Source organism: Panthera pardus, unplaced genomic scaffold, assembly GCF_024362965.1.
Source record: "Panthera pardus isolate Hobbes unplaced genomic scaffold, ASM2436296v1 HiC_scaffold_20, whole genome shotgun sequence".
Classification (NCBI taxonomy): Eukaryota; Metazoa; Chordata; class Mammalia; order Carnivora; family Felidae; genus Panthera; species Panthera pardus.
Window position 1 is genome coordinate 39,236,862 of NW_026526766.1, and position 16,806 is coordinate 39,253,667.

Genomic DNA, 16,806 nt, shown 5'->3' on the forward strand with positions numbered 1-16,806 from the left:
ATCAGTATGACCACAATTTATTGTTTAGATTTTAAAATATAATTCTTAAGTTTGAAAAATGGGGAAAGAATATAATTGCATGATCATTATCTCTATAACGTTGAGGAAAATAACCACATGAGTACAATTTAAGAGTACCAACGAGTATATGTAGAAGTGAAGATTAAATGTCTGTTTCTATTTAATATTTTGATCCAAATCATAGGAAATTACATATGATAAATGTTTAGTGTTTTATGAGACAACTTAGCAAACAATATGAAAAATAAATTCTTTCCATGACCTATTAATGAAAATCATCTGGAAAGACTTATCTCCAACTTTGTAATTATGTACATATATATATATATACACACACATATATATATATATATACACATATACTGTACTTTTAAAGGGATATTACTTATCTTCTCCAAAGAAAGTTTTTTTTTTTCAGAAAATATAAGAAATTAAGAATGTGTAGAGAAGAGTCATAAGTTCAATTTTATGGTCACAATTTTGTTCCCTGAATGTCCAGGGAGAGCTGAGAATCCCCTGTATTATTCTTACAATGCAGATTCCTGGGCTTAACCACAGACCTACTGGATGAAGCCCTCCAGGGGTAAGACACTAGAAAATACGATTTAAACAAGGGCCTCATGTAATCTTTCCACACACTGAAGTCTGTGCATCCTCCATCGAAGGGATGCATTTGAGAGAACAATGACATATTTCTTTAAACGAAACTCCTTTTTGAAATATCACTCTAAGGAGCATGCACATATGAAAGTATAATTTAAGGAAATGCGAACACCTAAGTTGAATTGGGCATCTTTTTTATCTGGTGTTGACGTGCTCTTAATCTCGGCTCAATCTAACCATGGTCTTCACCTGTGTCTATACACAAGCCCCTGAAGGATATATATGTAGCTCCATCTTGGGTCCTGTGAGCTTCGAGATCAATACGGCACCAGTAGTTTGGGAAGAGCTCTTTGTTCAGTGAGACTGGCACCTCTCAAATCAGGCCTCAAATCTCTGAGCTCCCTGGTTTTGTGCTCGCCTAACTGGTAAGCGGCTTGATACAAGCTAGGTAGAAAATCACATTTCAAACTGAAAGTAAAAATGGCTACTTGATGTCAGTAAAAGTCATTCTCGTCCTTTAGGAAAGGCAAAGCAAAACACAAGGCAGAAAACACTTCCCTCCATTATGAAAGAATTCATACATGCATACATGTATGGAGATGTATTTCTAGTCTACATTATTGCAAAGCCTTCGCAATTGTCCTCTTTCCCCCAGTCTTGCTCCTTCCAATACATCCTTAATGGTCTCATAGGAAGGAATTTTTTTAAAAACCATTTTAAGCACGTAACTCCCCTGCTACACATCTTTCACTGGCTCCCTACTGCTTCCAGAATAATTGCCCAACGACTTCACAGGTTTATATGGTCTTCGGGTGCTGCAGGAACCTGTCCTGGCTCATTTCTTGGGACTCATCTCTGGCCACTCTCTCCTGGTAGGCCACGTTAAGATACTTTTGGATTCTGGGATATACGGCAGTTTCTTGCTGCAATGACTTCTGTGACACTGATACCTGCTGTTCACTCTGTCTGAAACAACCTTCCTCTTGGCTGGTTCTTCCTTCTCATAGTGAAGTCCCTCTTTAAACTTGAGTTAAGAACACATCGCTTCCAGGTATCTAATCCTTTTGCAAATGTCTAGTCCTGTTCAGATTTGATGCCCACCTGATGTGGTCCCCTCGTCTCCCTACTGTCCCATGAGCTCTTTAAAGACAGAAACTCTCATGACCAAGGTGCCTACCATAGGCCTTAGCACATTACATCTTGAATAAATATCTGGAGAAGGACCAAGCTGGAAAGCTTATCTAGGTTTCTCATGGTTCAGTATATAAAAATGTACTATTTAATGTTTTCCAAATGATAGGAATATGATTATTTTAGTCAGGTGTCATAATAAATGGATAATTTGACGAAACTAATTTTGCTCCTAATATTGGAGCATTACAGATCCATGAATAGTTACTGATTTTTTTTCACCTATCGTAGCAGCACAAACGATATAAATATAATTTTTTCATCACATTTGATTTGTATATTCTTTTCTTAATTTTATAATTCTCTTAGTGATAACAAGGAAGGCCGTGCATCTGTAAAGCACTGTATAGCAACAATACGTATCAACACACACAGAACAAAGCTAAGGACGTTTTTATGCCTGAAGCTGTAACCTTTGAATAAAGGTTTAAAAACCAGACTCGATTTGTTTGAAGGACAAGAAATCACCTATCTCTAAATTAAAAGCAATAAGAGTATTGCTACAAACACATTTATATACAAAACCTTCCCCACCAAAAATTCAGTATACTCCTTTCTAGGGCTCCATAATAATAGATAGGTAGAAAGTATACAGTATTGCTTATTAATTATATCTGATTTTTAATTTCTGAAAGGGGATTTAGTTTTTTTTAAAGTACAAAGGTGAAATATTGTATTCTTTTTCCTATGTAAATTAAGATAATAGACATAATATCAAGTGTACCAGTCTATAGGAAATATTGGTGCACATAAAAAAAAAATGTCCCAGGAAAATAGCTCTTTTATTTTTCTGATTAATTTTACTCCTAAATAAGTAGCTAAATATTGATTTTTATATAGAAAATAACATTTATGGAAATAGTGTCTGTAGATCTTAATGCCTCTGGAAATACTCTGAACTCAGCAACATACTTGAAATCCCATCTTTCTTCGGTCGAATAGATAGAACGGGGGCCAATCCGAAAGCTATTGTTAAGATAACTATGTATCCCACATCTTCCAATTTTTTGTGATTATCATCTTGCCAATAAAGGCAATTAAAAATACATACATAAATGTTATGTAATTATTTGAAATTATTTGAAAATCGTTTCTCATATACTGATAAGAAGAAAATTTTTGATAGGATCATGGCCCTCCCTCTTTTGGTTGAGAAAATGTGGTCACCCTAGTTAGAACTGTAACTCTTGTCCCATCCCTGAGAGTGAGCTCTGCAAACAAGAGGGAGGCTTCTCCTCTATGCTTGAAACTCCTCACCACTGTGTGCAACTCCAGGTATTCCGGGATGATGGTGCTGGGGGAAAGTGCTCAATCTTGGGGAAGAATCTTGCGGAGATGTAGAGCTGAACAGTGGCTTTTCAGGCTTCTTCATAGTAGTCGGAGAAGACATATCTGCAAAGGAAGAGGGAAACCTCAAGCTTCTTTCTTCAGCTATAACATTCCCATTAACATAAGAAAAGACCTCTTTTCCCACATTTTATTATTTTTGTACTTTGGCTCTTGTACAAAATATGTACTGAGGGTCAAAGACCCAGTTTTATTGGAGACTTGAAATATCTGTCAGATGCAATCGCCACTGAAGTTAACCCAAGTCTTCATTAAAATTATCATCAGAATTATTCTTCCTACTAGATGAATCTTGAACTTTTGAAAAACTAAGTATCATGTTTCCCTCGGCACCTTGGTTCACATCAAGGTCTTTTTTACCTCAGCATTTCATTCTTAGATGTACACGATTCACGGGTTTGTCTTTTGACCTGCTGACTACACTGTGGAAAAAAACAGAGGAAAACCTGGTGCAAATGTGAAAAACAACCTTTGGGAATGCTGGTAAGTCTATCATTGATTTAATATCTTTTATGGAAAACTCATTACTTGTTTAACAAAAAGTACATTCCTTCATTTGCTCATTCTGCAAATATTTATTGGCTTCCTCTGTTTGCCAGGTAAAGTCGAGGATGTCATGAAAAATAAAAAGTAACTGCTGTAGAGATACTCCCTGTCAGTGAAGAGGAAAATGATAAGAAGAAAATGGCTGCCAGAGTTGAGAGGCAGGAAGTGTGTTGAAAGCAGAGGCGTTGTGGTTGTGTTTGCTGCTACTTCTCCAGCCTCACTGCACGAGGACAGCGATCACCTCGGCCTCCCCAGGTTAAGGATGGTGCCTCAGTGGCGCCATGTTTAAAATGTGGATGGGGAGGACACTCCCAGAGAGAGAAAATGTTCTGAAGAAGGGGGGCATAAAATACACCAGACGTACAAGTAGTCTGTGGAGTGGTTTGAAGTACAGACATGGAGGAGGAAGCAAGGAGCTCCCTCACACAATGAAGGGCCACGGACCTTGTGTATAAATTTCTGAATGCTTACCCTGATGGGAGAATGCTATCTATGAACAAAATATGATCACATTTTCCAGTTCAAAGCCACCCCTCCGGAAACTACAAGGAGGATGAATTAGCCACAATGGAGACAGCGATCATGGAGGCCACTTAAGAAGATAGATTAATTAACACATTCCTTCCATAAATATTTATTGTAGGCTTAATAGATGCCAGACACTGTTGCAGTTGCTGGAGACACAATGGTGAACTAGATTTGGTTTCAGCTTCTGCAAACCTAAAAACTAGGGAGGAGATACACACGAGTTAAAAAGGAATTATAGGGACGCCCGGGGGGCTCAGTCAGTTAAGCATACAACTTCAGCTCAGGTCATGATCTCGCGGTACAAGAGTTTGAGCCCCACGCTGAGCCTGGAGCCTGCTTTGGATTCTGCGTCTCCCTCTCTCTCTGCCTCTCTCTTTCTCTCTCTCTCAAAAATAAATAAACATTAAATTTTTTAATACAAAATAAGAAAATAAAAGGGAATTATAAAACAGCATAAACAGTATAAAGTAGGTCGCACTACCACAATTATCAGTTCATAGCCAATCTTATTTCCCCTTTACCCCATCCACACTGCCCCTGCTTTACTTTAAAGCAAATTCCAGACATCAAATAATTTCACTTATAAACATTTCAGTTTCTGTAAAAAAGAAATTTTTATTTTTAAAAAAACCTAAAACTTTATCGCATTAAATATATATATTTATATATTTTATATTTATGTTATAAATATGTTTATATATTATATAGATATAACTTCCGTTTTTATTTTTTTAACGAGAAAAAGGCTTCATGCTGTTTTTTAAAAAAATGTTTATGTATTTATTTTGAGAGCATGGGCAGTTTAGGAGCAGAGACAGAGTAGGGAGAGAATCCTAAGCAGGCTCCACACTTGTCAGCACAGAGTCTGACTCAGGGCTCAAACTCACGAACCGTGGGATCATGACCTGAGCTGAGATCAAGAGTTGGGTTGCTTAACCGACTGAGCCACCCAGGCGCCCCTCATGGTGCTATTTAAAAAAAATATATATATGTGTGTGTGTGTGTGTGTGTGTGTGTGTGTGTGTGTGTATGTGTGTGTGTATATATATATGTGTGTGTGTGTATGTATGTATATGGTGCTATTAATATAAGAAACTAGTTATCATTAGGATTTGCCATTTGAAAAATTACATGAACTCTGGTAAAGGCATGAAATAAAATTAAATACGTGTTTCAGCACACTGGCACTTAAAGAATGGATATGCTACTGTTAAAATAGTAGACATCACAGTCAAAAAAAAATGACAGGTATATTTGTAGCCATAAGCTATAATTTGTGACTAACTTGCTGTCATTAACCTATCAGAACTTTGATGAGTTGGTGAACCATTTCCTTATCTCTTTCTCAAAAAGAAAAAATGAAAGAAGTATATCCCTAATGAAACTACAGCAATTAACGCTGTTACAAAGAAGAGAAAAAAAAAAATTAAGACCATTTAAAAAACAGACCAAAAAAAAAGTTCATTTCAGCTAAGATACCTTCAAAATGCCAAAAATAATACTCAATTTCATTTAAGAGCTATATGATTTTTTTAAGTTTGTTTGTTTTGCGAGAGACCGAGGCAGCATGAGCGGGGGAGGGGCAGACAGAGAGGGAGAGAGAGAATCCCAGGCAGGCTTGAACTCACAAAACCTTGAGATCATGACCTGAGCGGAAACCAAGAGTCGGATGCTTAACTGACTTAGCTACCCAGGCGTCCGTGGAGCTATATGATTTTAAAAGGTAATAGCACAAATGTAGATTTGGGCTTGTTAGATGCTGATCATAGACATATAGGCTTTTAGGGGTGGAAAGAAGCTATATTCCATCCCTCACTTTGCAGATAGTGTAATAAGTTTCTATTCCAAACATTTAATTTTTCTTTTAGAGAGAGACAGAAAGAGAAAGGGAGTTCGAGAGAGGGAGAGGGGCAGAGGGAGAGACACAGAATCTCCTCTTAGGCAGGTTCAACGCTCAGTGAGGAGCCTGACTAGGGGCTCAATCTCACAACCCTGGGATCATGACCTGAGTTGAAATTAGGAGTCGGACACTCAACCAGTTAAGCCACCCACATACCCCTCCAAATTTTTAATTTAAAATTAACTCTTAGGGGCAGCTGAGTGGCTCAGTCAGTTAAGCGTCTGACTTGGTTTTTGACTCAGGTCGTGGTCTCAGGTTCTGTGAGATGAAACCCTACCTTGGCCTTACAGTGAGAAGTCTGCTTGGGATTCTGTCTCTCCCTCTCTCTCTGCCCCTACCCTGCTGCTGTGCTCCCTTACGTGTGCGCTCTCTCTCTCTCTCTCTCTCTCTTTTTCTCTGTCAAAATAAAAATAAACACTTAAAAAAATTAACTCTTAGAAAAAGATATCTATTGACAGCCTTATGCTTTACCTGTACTTAAATGTAGATCTTAAATGAAATTAACCAGCGTAACCAGTTTCTAAAGACTCCACGTATAAATAATAAGGCATGTACTGTACATCACAGAAAAACAGTAAAATGTGACTAGAGCTTGGGAAGCAGAATGAATGTCATTTTTGGAGAAGCTCAACCAAGGCTATTTTGCAACTATTATCACAGTTCCCACATTTTCATTAAACACAGCCAGATTCACCTGAGTCACTTTTTTTCGTAAAGAGCACATAATCAAGGGTGTTGGTACAGAAGTTCAAGAAGATGGGTGAACTAGGTAATTTTTCAGAAATGAAGCCTTTGCAGTTTCCTAGTCAAAATCATACCCTTGGCTTTACTGGGTAATTCGTATAAGTCCATTTATTTTTCCGGTTCTCTGCAGGCACGCATCGAGTAACAATGGTATCTTCGTGTTCTGAACACTCAAAGGAAATAGAGAGGCCCAGACAGCAGAAACGAAATAAAATTCACTCTTCACGTTGTAAAAGGGACCCCAAATTGTCTTCTCCTCAAACAATGAAGCTAACTTATAACAGTAAAAAGAAGAACAAGAAGGTCCACTGTCTACACTGAAACGACTTCTTTAGAAACAGATGAAGAATGATAGTATTGGAAAGTGGGTTTCGCCGCCATTATCTTCCCACTAGATGAAAATAATTTTTGAGCCCATTAATCAATAAAAAGATAGTGGTACCAAGCGTGTGCAAGGCACTATGCTAAGTGTACAGGGGCCACAAAGTGACCCCCCTCCCCCAGTCAAAGGAAAAAAAACACACTGGACTGGAGAAAGAATAAAAATAAAATGTCAATTATCTGGGAGAAGTAAGGGTAGAGTTTCTAGCCATTACATTTTAATAATGAATCAAACTAGTATTGTTTTGATTTTAATTTTATTTTGGATGTCTGCAGTCTAGCAGACCTCATGCCAAACTGAAAAATGATACCGTTTCTATTTTTAATGCACTTACAGGCTATAGAAATAAAAAAAAAATGTTTGAGGAATGAATATATAGGAGAGATGGTTTTAAGTGACCTTTCTGTGGAGAAAAACAAATGTCATGCTTTTCATAATCTATTGTCCCTCAAGCCGGAAGAATAATAGATAAAAAAGATTAGGTTGAAAATAAGTTGAATAATAATAAAGCTGAACAATATATAAATATATAATAAGTTGAATAAAAATACATACATAATAATGCATATGTTGAATAATACATGAAATAAAGAAGTTGGAGAGAAGAAACACGATCAGAAAAGGATTAGCTGGTGTTTCTGTTGGTGGGAAGGAGGCAGGAGTTGTTGGTGGTCCAGGAGAAAGAAACAAAAGCCAGTGCCAGCTTGCAGTGAGACAAAGACATTTAAATTTGATTCAGAAAGTAACAATTTTTAAGTGAATTGACCTCAGGAGGGAGAAACTTTCCAAAAGCTCTATTATCTTTTTCTCTTTCTGTTCTTGCAGCTTCCACTAGACCCCTTTCACTCGTACCTGGTTATATCAGAAATCTCTCCTCTAGTCCCCTTCCGGGCCTTCTTCCTCCCAGCTCATTATAAAAACAGTAGTTGAAATCCTCTCCTTCAAAATATATCTTCCTCACTTTAAGATCTACCATGGTATCCCATTTTTACATAAGCTTTTCCTTATCATTCCATTTTACTTAAACTGTAGCTAAATTCATTTACTTATGGTCTCCTGGAGGAGAAGGGAGGCAGGAAGGATGTGACTCTACTGTCTTTCCTTGCAGAGGACATTCCCTCAGGGGAGAAAATGATGTCTTTCTACCTTCTTATTCCAGCTATAGAGAGGTACTTTATCCATTGAACCAAGTTAATTTATTTTCACTTTAAGCAATCCCTCCTGGGACTGCAGAGGTCTAGATTTCCTTAATTATCTTGTGTTTGTGTCTGCTATTATCCGATGGATTTTGTTTTCATTTTTAAATGTTTTAAATATTTCTTTACTTATTTATTTTTGAGAGAGAGAAGGAGCGTGCACATGGGTGTGGAGGAGGAGCACAGAGAGAGGGAGTGAGAGAATCCCAAGTAATCTCCACACTGTCAGCACAGAGCCCAACGTGGGGCTCAATTTCACAAAGTGTGAGATCACGACCTGAGTTGAAATCAAGAGTTGGTCACTTAACCAAATGAGCCACCTTGGCGCCCCTTTACTTTATTTTTAATTTTTTGATGGGTGTATTATCATTATTACTTTGTACTTGTTCTATCTATAGTGTGTGTGTGTGTGTGTGTGTGTGTGTGTGTGTGTGTGTGTGTTGAGTTGACTAACGGTTTATCTCCTATACAAGATGATTTTATTAAAGATACAAAGATTATGGAGGCTGGAAGAACATACTGCTTGGGAAGTGAATTTTCAAAAATCTAGCCCTGAAAGGCAGTAGAAGAGGTTAGAGCAGACCGTTTATTTTAGAGTCTCTTGCATAAAAAAGAAGCTTGATGGCGGATTGACACCTAGTAGCGCAAGATGAATGAAATAACCACCCTCGGTATATCATAAACGGCATAGTTGCAGAGCAGATACCATCAGATGAGAAGTAAAGGAAAGCAAAACAAACAAAACAACAACAAAACCCATATTCAGTCACTGGGGTTTTAGGAAGTGTGAGAAACTAGGGCAAAGCATCAAGTTCAAGATGTTAAATAAGACCAACTGCTCCCTGACCTGGTGATGCTTACAGTTCAGCAGTGAGGACAGATACTTACAAATACAAATGCAAAAACTCATTAAGTAATTGCAACTTGGATAATATTAGATTGTAGAGAAAATTCTTCTTGATGAAAGAAATCACTGAGGCTAATTAAAAAAAAAAAAAAAAAAAGGAAGATGCACATTGATGGTGTTATTCTCCCGTGTCTATACCCAAGTTTGGATTTGTAATTGGACAATTAGCTATGGCTTTAGCAACCAATTGCAAAGTCAAACACATAATAAAAGATCACTAATAAGAAAAAGTTCAAATAGGCTACTGATATATAAGCTGGTTCATTTATATTGAAGCATAGCTTTAAATAAGTAGTTTGCAAAATCAAATCATCCCACAATTTTTACTAGCCGTAATATAATTTTTTTTGGCACTGGGGCACACACACATCCTAAGCCCTGATGTGTCATTCATTTTACAGCATCACTTCAAAGAGATAAAGGTTTAAGCAAATAAAGAGTTAGATCAACTCATCTCCCAACAAGGTAATTTCATCTACAAAGGAAGAGCGTTGCTGTGAAACACAGCGTATGCACTCGACTCATCAGCAGCTTGCACAAATGGCGCTCCAGATGTATATCTGTTCAAGTCAGCCCAAGGCAACAATTTTGATCAATTCTAATGTGATAAAATGCTGCAGGGAAAGTGTGCAGAAACGTGTTTACGTCAGCCCTTAATTAAACTGTTGTTCACTTCCAAAGAACCTTAGGAAACACTAATGAGACATGAGTTTTGGCAATTTCTTCATCAAAGCAAAGACCCCTTCCTCAGTCTGTAGCAGCCTGTCATCCAAGTCGCTCCCGGGATAAATGTCACATGGCACTCCCATCAGTTAGCCACCTGTTAGTAGAACTTCACTGAAGTCAACTAGTGATCTAGGGCAAGCTCAAACAGCCACCTTAACACCTGCCTGTCTGGGACACCTGCTCCTTTTTCACATATAGTAGAGCAATATGTTAGCTTTTCCAATATGCTTGAGTAGATTAAGGTTACAAATCGAATTTCTATCACCTATATAGAAAACATGTCATTTTCTTAATAAAAAAAAAATAAAAGTCTATTCTTCTTCTCTACAATAATACATACGGTTTAGGCTATTTCAAATCAATTATGTAAGAGCACACAAGAATTCTTGAATTTCTGGAAGCTATTAATTTCAGCGTGGTAGAACACTAAATTAAAATATATTAACTGTGCCATTCCTATAATTTAGAAAAACATTTCTATCTAGTTAACAAAGAAGCAAATTGTCTCAAAATATTTTAACAGTCCAATCCTTGCCCATATTCCTAAATTGTCTTCCTCATTTATATACTATGCTTGTAAACAAGTCTAACCCAGCCCTCTACCTACAAGTCATCATTTGCTGGCTTCTGTTGGTTTCCAGTATTTAAGGTTAAGGTATGTTTTATTATGAAGTGCTTAAAAAACCATCATCGTTGTTAAAAATGCCTTCTTTATTTTTTACATTATCAAGATGCCGAACAGATGTTATAGGATTTTTTTTTTCTTTTGCAGAAGAAAACTCAGGAGCAATGAAAAACAATAAGAGGGAAACTTCTGTTAACCTTGACCCTTTAGGATGAGCATGACAGAGACCAAAGAAGGAACGTGCGTATGTGGTGACACTTAGCTCATATAGTCTCTAAGATTTGCTAAGCTTATCTTATATTGGCAAGTCTTACAAGGTAATACCTCTTAGAGTTTTCTAGGTTTCTTTATCTTCTACAGGTTTTAGACGTTCATCGATTTTTTTTCTTCGAGAGTTTTATAAATTTACAAAGAATAAAATTTTTGTACATAGAAAATCTCCTCAGAGACAGAGATCAAATTCACTGTTGAATGAAGCAAAGGTGGTGAACACATCCATTACTCTGCTGAAATTCTATCAAGCGACACAAGCCACTGAGGGTGGAAAACGAACTTCAGCCAAACAGGGGAATTTCTGCTGTCCATTAAAATGCTAGGGTGGCAGCTGGAAGCCACCATGAAAAAGGAACGAGCTACCTGCATAAAATAAAAATGCTGTTTGTAATAGATGAGAGGCTACCAAATCCAGTGTGTGGGGACCACACTGTAGGTCAGGAGCTAGAAATCTGATACTTTTATATCAGGCCATAAATCCAGAGTCAGTCCAGAGAGAAGCAAACAGCTTGGGCCCCGTGCCCAGAGGACGAGAAGAAGGCAAGGAACTGGACTCTGCCAACTGAACGCTCATAGAGACCAAGGATTCTCTTCCTCTGTTTTTGCCTTGGGGTACATCAGGAAGAGGGGAGGAAAGTTTAGAGGTTATTTATAACTGTATAAACATTATGTAAAATACTGCAATTATCAAGCCTAGGAGATTCCAGCCCAAAGCTCTGATGTATTAATTTCTATTGTTTCCCTGTGGAGAACCCCTGGGAATTTTGCCTTAACAAGTTTTACCTACAGATAAAGGAGTGATGGCTGGGAGGTGCCCTGAGGGAGTGTGTCCTGAAGGCTGAAGAAGGGAGGCAGAGCACAGTGGGCTATACCTTTACTTGAAAGCTTTATATAATCCCTGAGGTACAGTCTCCATTTCCCCATTTTTTTTCCACAGTAAAATGGAGCTATGTGACATCACATTTTATTGTGGAAAAAGTAAACCCAATGGTTTAAATGAAATGCAAATGACCTGCATGGGCGGCGTCCTAAGGCCATGGAGACACCGTTCTTTAAATCTATTTCAGATGACAGATTTCAAAATGGCGGATGGAGCCATGTGCTACATTTCAATATTATGGATGTGACAGTGGAGTTAAACCAACCGCTCAGGAACCGCTAGTAGGAAGGTAAATTCCTAAGACCTTCCTGGATTCTGTACCAATATTTACCAAAAGTCTTAAAGGTGGACAATGTTTAACTCAGTAATTCTATAGTAGGAAGGTATTCATTCCTTTAACAAAATTTCACGGACGATCTACTTGGTGACATGATGCCAGATGGACAGTATGCTAGATTCGGGGACAGCAAATATGACTAGATTGGAACAAAATAATCAGATTGAAGCACAAATATCTCCATACGGTGATGTTCGCTGTATCTTCATTACGTTTATTTATTACATTCATTGCTTTTGCTTGCAAACTACTTACCCCTCCATAAGCAAAGTAGACATTTATAAATTTATAGTATAAGCGAGGGGGAACTGGTATATTATGCAGCCTTTGTAGAGCGGAAATTGAATGACATGGTAAAATGCCATTATATTATAAAAATCTATGTGATAGGATTATAGGTGATTTATATTTTCTTATTTATATTTGACAGTTTGTTTTCCCAAAACTCCCACAAGTAATTTTTACTGTTACTATAAAAAAAAAAGGAAAATATATATTTTGGGGGGGAATGGAATACTGCCTGTGGCTCCACGGAGTATTATAACGTAAGGACATGCCTCACGGGTCTTCAGTACTGGAGGTTACAAAAAATATATAAAATATGAGATGCCTAAATGTAACATTTGCAATTTAGCTGGCTAAAGGCAAAACAATGTATTTTTGAGAATACAAGTGAAGAGAATATCTGAATATCTGTTTCCAAAGACTCTTCTAGATGTAAAATTTTATGATTGTGTGGCAAATGTGAATAAGTCCTTCCCACACACTACAAGTTAACAAAAAGCTCGGAATGTTATGACAAGACATATGGACTTAATCCCACTACAGTAGTTTCATGATGATGCCAGATGATTCAAAAAAATAATTAGCTGCCATGTTAAGAAAGTATCTCCATATATATATTTACATTTATCACACTCTAAAATAACTCTGGAAAACGGCAAGCTACATTAAGAGGAGATAAGATATCATCTTCAATTAAAATTTTCAATCTTTTTTTAAAAATGAAATCAGTTCTTTTTTTAAAAAAGAAAATATGGTAGCCTTCATGTGAAATAAATGAAAATTCTTACTTTAATCATTGAGCTGTTTAATCTTAACTACACTTGTGCATATTACTGTATTCTTCAGCAATTTAAAGCATTCGTGATCGTTTAAGTCTCTCCATTGTATACTTCAATCCCAGTACGTTAAGCAGCATGTTACTACAAGTCTCTATCACATCTCTATTATAAAAAAAAAAAAAAAAAAAAAGTCTCCAGGTACACCTACACCCAATACAAAGTTAAAGCTCAAACCACTTTGCAGCTCACAAACATCTTCCTGAGACATTAAAAAAAAAAACAAAAAAAAAAAAAAAACAAAAAAAAACGACAACAACCCTTTGAATAATGAAGAAGAGTGCTAAATGAATGCTGAATAAATGAAAACTACTTTTAAAAAATACTTCAAAATGCTTTTGTCCATTAAGCAATTTCATTTTAACAGACAGACAATGGTAAAGTGTCTTGAGTAATGTCAGAAAACCTTGCTTGCAAGGAGGAAAAACACCACACAATTATGCAGGATTTGGAGTATATTTTAGTCCCTTATTAAATATTGGCATAGGTAAATAGCTGCTATTCACCATGCCTCTGGGGAAAACCTCTTGGCTATAGAGGCTTATTAGTGTTAAGCATCTGAGAGCCATGGACTATAAAATAAAATCAATACCGTAACCTTAGCTGTAAAAGTCAGAAAGATACTGGAAGAGTTCTAATTTAACAAGATTACAGATGAGATTTTAGAGGAGAACATTTGGGGAAAAGCCATGCATTTAGAAACATTTATGCTCCAAGACATCTCAAGGTTTCTGTTGTTACTAATGCTGTTATTATCCATGCTGGTAATGGTTAGGGTTGATTTAACTGATGTGTTACTTTAGTGGATTTACAGGAAAGTCCTAGAAATGATCTGGAACTTATTTCAAATAAAATCATTAAAATGAGGTAGTAAACTAATTGCTTAGGAACAATTATGATTTGATGTGGTTTAGTGTGGTAGAGGAAAAAAATCACGAAAATGTTAAGGTCGTTAGTTCAGCCGCTCAATGCAAATATGATTACTCTGCACAATATTCTATTTCTCTTAATGGAAAAGTAGCCAAAACTGGTATAAATTGTAGTGTTTAAGTTCAACCTAAATCTATATTTTTCCTCTAACAAATGTAAATGAAGAAAAAAAGAACCTTCTGTCAATGAAATTACTATGATGGCATATTTATTATCCTAATGGTTTTAGAAATCACGTGAAATTGATCAGTAACAAAACCTCTATTTAGTAATGGACCAATTACATTTGTGAGATAATGTCAATGAAACAGAATATTGTCACAGGATAATGGTCTCCTATTGCTACATCCCTAGTCATTTAGAGAAAATAAATGTTGCCGTCTGGCTGAGTCATTTATTTTCAAAGTAGGAGACACTGATCCCATAACAAGGTTCTGTTATAATAACTCAATCTCTATCAATCATTTGTTGTACCAGGATGGTGCAGGACAGGACATGTATTTGTAAGAACTGCACATTCCTCAGCTATAAGGCAAAACATATGGTGCCTGCGAGCACATAAACAGCCCAATTATTGTGTTATTCAAAGACAGTATTTAAAATAAACATCTAAAAAATAATTCAGGAAACGGAAAACTTTCTGAATTTTCAAAAAGATCCATGTTAATGAAAGCTTAAAAACTCAAGTAGTGCAGATCTAAAAATTCTTTGAGTTCAATTAATTTAAAATCTAGAATTTTGGACAAGAAGGGACCTTAGTATTCAACCCTGTTATTTTACAGATGAAAACTCTAAATCTTTCTGAAATTAAGGGATTTGTCTAAGCCCACACCAGTACGTGGTTTCCTGATCACCATGATAGTGCTCTAAGCATAAGGCAAAAAACTGAAACAGAACTAAAATATGCACATATGGATATAAGACATTCTAGACTTCAGGATTATTTTTTATTAATTATGGGTTTTTAAATTTTTTTTTAACATTTATTCATTTTTGAGAGACAGAGTGAGAGTGGGAGGAGGCGCAGAGAGAGCCAGAGACACAGAATGTGAAGCAGGCTCCAGGCTCCGAGCTGTCAGCACAGAGCCCGACGCGGGGCTCGAACTCACGAACTGTGAGATCATGACCGGAGCCGAAGTTGGACGCTCAACCGACCGAGCCACCCAGGTGCCCCTTTTAATTACATTTTTTTTTAACTAAGCTCTAGGCCCAACGTGGGGCTTGAACTCAAGACCCCAAGATTGAGTCATGTGTTTTACCAATTGAGCCAGCCAGGCGCCCCAAGACTTTAGGATTATTTATTAACAACGTCTTAGTATTAAATATAAATGAGATCTTAACATGACCAGTCCAAGGACTGTATTCATGAAACCCTACAGTCTACACACCCTTCTTACATTACGTGCATTTATCTGTATTTAAGTTCCATGTATTAGGGGAAAAAAACAAAACAAAACAAAAACGTCATAGAGGTTTTATAACTAGTTTGCAAAGCACATCACGATGACTTGTTTGGACAGTAGTTATGTAGTATGGGTTCTGCAGCAAAATGAACAAGTGTTCCCATTTTACTTCTGCTACTTATCATCTGTGTGATTGATGTCAACTTTCTTAATCAATGTAGTGATTAGTTTAAATGATCTGTAAAATGGTTTTTCTTTTACTAGCGTTGAAAAGCAAAATACATGTAAAGTCTTGGCCCAGTCCTCGAAGGTAGTAAGTGCTCAGTAAACAGTAGCCACAAAGGGCAGGAAGATCTGGTTTTCCTCATTTACATGTATTTATTGAACACAAAATTACGTTTCTGTGGTTCCTTCAGCAAATAGATGACATAGAAAAAGGAGTTAGAAAAAAAATCGTTAATACAGAAAAACAGTCAATATAACTATTATAGGTTAAAAAGAGGCTGAAAATACAAGCACATTAAATGGACCGTTTTGGGTCCCCATTTAAACAAAACAGCCTATGAAATATTCCGGGGAATTTAAACATGGAATACATATTAGGTGGTATTAAGCAATTATTATTACGTTTGTTAAATCGATGCTAGTATTGGGGTTGTGTTAAAAATAAAAATAAAAACACTTAGACGTATTTATAAGTAAAATGACAATGTCTGGGCTTTAATTTTAAGAAAACTTCAAAAAACAGAGAGTTAGTAAATGCAACAACAAGATTGGCAATGTTGGTTAACAGTTTAAAGCTGGGTACATGGACGTTCACCTTATGAAGCTGTCTACTTTCATGTTTTCCCAAACAAAAAAGCTTTTAAAACATCATGTTTCAACATTCAATCCAAGTCTCTTCTCCACATTTATCTATCACAAGCATGCATATCTTGTTTGTTTTTTTTAGTTCAAAAACTTTTAATCATGACACTAATATTAAGAGATAGGTTTTTAAAAAAAAAAATCAGAAATACATTTTACTATCTCAATACTTTGTTTTGACAATTCTTCCAGAACCCTGAAAACTCATAAATTCACCTCCACTCCCCCATTTTGTTCTACAAGATTTAACAGACTCTTCCGTGAAAAACTGTCCATCTG

The 16,806-nt window shown here is 36.5% G+C and overlaps 1 protein-coding gene across 12 annotated transcripts in view; it reads right to left on the bottom strand.

Annotated features, from left to right (window-relative positions):
* NFIB (nuclear factor I B) overlaps nt 1-16,806 on the bottom strand; it is a 450,264-nt gene that overhangs the window by 40,107 nt on the left and 393,351 nt on the right. For all 12 annotated transcript variants that reach the window (XM_019415476.2, XM_019415480.2, XM_019415485.2 and 9 more), the window contains exon 7: nt 3,073-3,207. In XM_019415476.2, the coding sequence (XP_019271021.1) occupies nt 3,073-3,207 (135 nt within the window). The remainder of the gene's footprint in view (nt 1-3,072; nt 3,208-16,806) is intronic.